The sequence below is a fragment of the Daktulosphaira vitifoliae genome, unplaced genomic scaffold (assembly GCF_025091365.1).
Source record: "Daktulosphaira vitifoliae isolate Bord-2020 unplaced genomic scaffold, ASM2509136v1 Scaffold_1, whole genome shotgun sequence".
Classification (NCBI taxonomy): domain Eukaryota; kingdom Metazoa; phylum Arthropoda; class Insecta; order Hemiptera; family Phylloxeridae; genus Daktulosphaira; species Daktulosphaira vitifoliae.
In genome coordinates this window covers 11556438-11561867 of record NW_026099572.1, presented here as the reverse complement: position 1 = coordinate 11561867, position 5430 = coordinate 11556438, and the positions used below count along the sequence as shown (strand labels likewise).

At 28.5% G+C, this 5430-nt stretch overlaps 1 protein-coding gene across 1 annotated transcript; it reads right to left on the bottom strand.

Annotated features, from left to right (window-relative positions):
• Nucleotides 1–146: 146 nt before the first annotated feature.
• LOC126893998 (uncharacterized) lies at nt 147–1934 on the bottom strand. The gene is made up of 2 exons (XM_050664616.1): nt 737–1934; nt 147–677 (listed from the first exon to the last, which is right to left on the bottom strand). The coding sequence occupies exons 1-2, from the start codon at nt 1468–1470 to the stop codon at nt 572–574; spliced, it is 840 nt and encodes a 279-aa protein (XP_050520573.1). The 5' UTR covers nt 1471–1934; the 3' UTR covers nt 147–571.
• Between the last annotated feature and the right edge of the window lie 3496 nt (nt 1935–5430).

The window sequence follows — 5430 nt, the reverse complement described above, 5'->3', positions numbered from 1 at the left end:
AATTCTTCAATATTTATACTGCTTAAATTATTAAAACATTTTTCTTCGATACCCGACAGTGAATCGGTTTTCTTGTTTAATTGTTTTTGAACCTGTGTTGACATGTTGTGGGTTTCAATTCCAAACACCCTAACTAACACCCTACAGTCTCTTTACACTCACAGTAAAATTCAAAGTGATGATTTAGCTTTTCTTATGATACTGTGATTGGTTTAAATTTGTTGACGTTTAAAAGAAAAAAACATCTAGAGAGAATTCCATGAAGTCTAACGGATATTTTTGAATTTTTATTACGTTTCGTTTTATCCCCAATTTATTTAATACTTGGGTGCATGAACAGTTCCATCCACCTCAATAACAACAACCATAATTTTAGCAACTTATGTTTTATATGTAGTATTTAACCCATGTGAGTACAACATTTTTAACATGATTATTATAAGTTTTTAAATAATAATCAAACAGCAATTAGACGTACAAATATTTATTTTTTTCAATTAAAAATGAGTTATAATACGTTATATTATTCATCTTTTTACAATAATTTTAGTAATATTGTCGTTTTCTATTATTAAACAGTTGATTCGAAAAACCCGTTACAACTTTGAATATCATCAACATCATCGTAAATATTCTCGAAGTGATTTTCCAAAAGATCTGGTTCGTTATCGTTGTTTCTAAAAATTTTTAATTTAATTTAGTTTTATACAATAAACAAACCAAGTAAAGTATTTACCTAATATTTTCATTTGTCATTTGCATAATATCCTGATTGGTTTGATGTTTGAAATCCACTATGAATTGTTCCCAAATACGTTTAATAATACATTTATAATCGAAAGTAACGATTTCTTTGTACAATGCGGTCGATGTTTTTGACATAACTGATATATCCGTATTTTTGACGATCGAGTACATTAAATTTTCGGGTAATAGTAAAAACTTGTTTATTACTAAATCCTTTATTTTTTCAGAAACTTCTTTACTCTGCATACACAATAATTTACAAGTTTCCAATTTCTCTTTTGCTACCTCCAGAAGACATGATTTCATTTCTTTCAGAACAATTAGATTTTCTTCCGTCAATGATACACGTCCCATTCTATGTTCTTCAATACCTTTACCCGAAATCGACAGATAATTTTTCGAGAAACATTTAGATTTTACAATGTTGAAATTTGTGTTTAGATAAATTTTTGATTTACATGAATCATCCATGAACGATATCATTTCATCGATTAAATTTAAAAAATCAGTAAACTTAAAGATGTCCATCCATAAATACATAGTCTGTGTTATTATTATTACCACTGGTGAGTAACGATCGTTAATCCATGTGCAACCGATGTGTATGAATTTTCTATCTATAAAACTCAAATTGAATACAGATGTTCCCAGCATAACAAAATCGGGTTGAGATGGATACCGTGTGGATAATTTAACATTTTTTACACCTGCACTTATGTTCATATTGAATATCGCACTAATATACTTCACTAATCACACACGATTAAGACATACGACAACACAATAGGAGTTTTCTTACGTTCGACCTCGATTTATAGATATTTCTGAAGAGGGTGGGGAAGGATTTGAAATATGGTTGGTTGTTTATTCAAAGAAACAGAAATAATAAATCTCATTTGGTTGGAGAAGGGTGAAGGGTAATTTTATCTTTGCAAGTATACGGAGGGAGGCGGTGAAATATGTTATCAAATATAAAATGAGGCGCTAAAATACGTTTTATCAAATAGCTTCATTGATAAGCATTACATACACTCTCCTCTAACTATAATGTGATAACAGGTAAATGAGGCGCCAACGAGAGGCGCTAAAATGAGGCGCCAACGAGAGGCGCTAAAATGAGGCGCCAACGAGAGGCGCTAAATGAGGCGCTAAAATGAGTATATGGGGAGAGGCGGCCCCATATACACACATCAGACGCTTATTATAAGTTCGCGCAATTTAAATAGATGGTTTTTCATTCTACTATAAAATTTAAATTTTATAACAGTACTTTTAATGTTGAATGGTTTTTGAATATGCATCATTTTATATCTTTACATATATACTAGTAATTTCCATTCTTAGAGAGACGTTTTGAACATTGATTCAAGAGCCGATTAATAAATTAACAATGTGCCTCGTATACCAGTGAAATTAATTTAATTAACGCCTTTAAGGTTCTTCCATATATATATCATTGGTACCTCTTTTTATGAGTGGAGTGACTAGAGAAGATAGGATAAGGAACGAACTTATAAGAGGAAATATATATGTCAATTGTGGATAAGATGAGAGAAAATAGATTTGGATGGTTATTGAATGCGATATAAGGACAGATGATGTATGCATAGACGATGTGGTAGATTGTGTCAAGTGGAAGTTTAAAATAAGGCTAGGCCGACCCCAAGTTTTTGGGATTAAGGCGAGAAAAAGAAGAAGAATTTATTTAAATGTAATACATACATGCCATGTAGTAGTTGAATACATTCAACTTACATTCAATGATTTTACTTACAGGAAAGACTTAGTTAGGATGCCTACGTTTAAAAATTACTATAAAAACAAATTATAATTAATTGTAATTAAATTATAATTAAGAATAATATTTGCATTATTGTGTAATAAAGTGAATTGAAACTGCATTATTGTCAAATTATTTTACACCAATAAATATATTTCAATATCTACACATATTTTACAATTTTCTATTAAAATTAATCACTACAAACATGAATGTTAAATAATGAAAGGCTAACACTCACCAAATAAGTAAGTACCTAATATATTAAGCTCAAATATCTTTTTTAAATTTATACAGCTAATTATTCTATAGTAGTTCACTTAAATGTTATACAACATGCACAATGAATTTAAATTTAAACCTTTAAAATTGTTCTTTGAAAAATATTATAAGAAAGTAGTCTTAAACAGTGATAATATACCAAATTAAACATAATATATAATATAACACAGTAAAAATTTTACCAACATACAAAAAACAAAATTTTAATTTTGGAAAATTACAGTTATATTTTTTGTAATTAAAAATATTAAATAACCCTAAAATACTCAATTTTATGATTATAAAACATATCTTAAATTTTTGTATGGCTATTAAATGATGTAATGTAAATTAATAAAACATTTTTTTTTAATTTAGTATGAAAATTTAGTACCAAATATTAAATTTTGATAATAATATTATACTTATACTACATATTGTGTGTTTTCTTATATTATTATTTCACTGAATTTCCATAAATTCCAACCTCAACGAATAATTTTAATTGTGAATTGTATAACCAATGAAATACTTTTAAAAATCAACTTACTAGTTGGGCTTATGCTAATGAAAGTATTTCACCAAAAGCCATGGATAGCTATTTAAAAATTTCTCAAAACATGTGGTGGTCATGATGACATTTCTATGTCTTCAAAAACATTGCTAAAAACCCCTCTAAATACCATTATTAAAGTAGTAGGAAATAAGGGAAGTTACTGGCATAATGAACTGCACTAAAGTTTAATGTAATTTTTAGAAAAAATATAAAACTTATCTTGTAAAGGTCTAAATTGAACTAATGGTCAATATTGATGATTTATTTCTTACTAATTCATTGTGTAGAGAAATTTTATAATTACTATTTATTGTAAATTTATCAGAAAAGCTGAATATTTTTTTGCTTTTTTATGGTAATAGATAACTTAAATAGAAGTAATAGTAATAATTTCCTAGTAACTTTTGGTGTTTGAAAAGATTCTGCAATTGAAATATTCAGAACTTAATTAATTTTAATGATTTACTTTAACTAAATGAACCAATCAAAACAAAGTTGTTAAAAAGATTCACCCTATTGAGCGTATTATAAAATTTGATTATATTTGTAAAAATCAATTGTTAATTCAGGAGAAAAATAATCATTTTTTTTAGAAATGATTTATGTAGCAACATGTTACAAAACATTNGATTTATCTAGCAACATGTTACAAAACATTGTAATATTATAGTCTAGTAGTAGCACACACAAATAGAGTAAAAAAATTATTAAATTACAAAGTAAAATGATTTAATATGGTAGTTGAAACCTATCATATCAAACTTCATTCATTAATAAATATTTTGAAAACATTAGAAATTAATGATTTTAATTGTCTTTCTGGAGAACATGTAATAACTAACTGTTTAATTGATATTTTAGAATTTTTTTTCTATTTTTGAGGGTAATATCTTCAGCTACATACGAATTGTAGTCATTTGATGTATCGTTGAAAAAAGTAGGTCAAGTTAGAGCAGAGAAAATAAATGATAGTCACAAAAAAATATCTTCTCAGCTTTGCATCGAAGCTTAAACTTAAAATATAGTAAAATAATTTTAATACGAATAAGAAATTTCTTCTTGCAAGGGGCGACTAAAGTGATGGGATCCTTGATCTTTATTGAAGTTATTGAATCTAAATGAGATAAAAATCAAACGAGTTAAAAATTTATACTAACTTAAAAAGAATTAAGAAAAAATGCAAAAAATTCATTGCCATACGCGGGTTGGAACCTCGTACCCCAAGCGTGTAAAACATAAATTTNCCATTCGCGGGTTGGAACCTCGTACGGTTTTCTAATATTTTCAAAGTATTTATTGACGAATCAAGTTTGATATGATAGGTTTCAATTACATAATTAAATCATTTTACTTTGTAATTTAATAATTTTTTTACTGTATTCGTGTGTGCTACTACTAGACTATAATATTTAACTATTAACTATATAATATAATATTAGAATTTTTGTATATGACCTTATAAGGATAAAATAATAAAAAATTTGCTAAAAAAAAAATTTTTATTAGTTGATTTAAAAATGGTACTTTTGGCTGGCTAAATCAACGTTTGGTCCCACTGTGCGCTGTGGTAGTATTTGGGCAAAACGCGTCTGATTTTTCCGCCTTCATGTCCTGAACCCTATCAATTGCGATGCCTTCGGATTCGTCAATTGATAGGAACCTTGGACAAGGGATTGCGGCGGAGGAGGTGTTTGAAAATGCATCAATTACTTTGATGGATAGGTTAATAGAGACTAAATTGGAGAAGGAACGATTAAAGTCTGTCGATAGCTTAGATAGTGAAACGCTGGAGTATACCTCAAACTTATTGGAGGAGCTGGAGAAGTCTGTCAAGGAGGAAGTAGCTATGTTTGGAAGAAGGATAAATCAGGTGATAAATTTCATTAGGACACCCGCGGGCAGGAATTTTCACACCACTATTATGGGCTTAATAGTGGACTCGGACAGGATTTGCAAAAAGGTGAGCGAAGTCATGGATTTATCAGCAAACACGCGTAGCTCTTGTCAGAGAAAAATTATCGATGAATTAGAGAGCACTGTGGTACAAAAAACAACTCCGGATGAATCAAAATTAGACACCATTTAC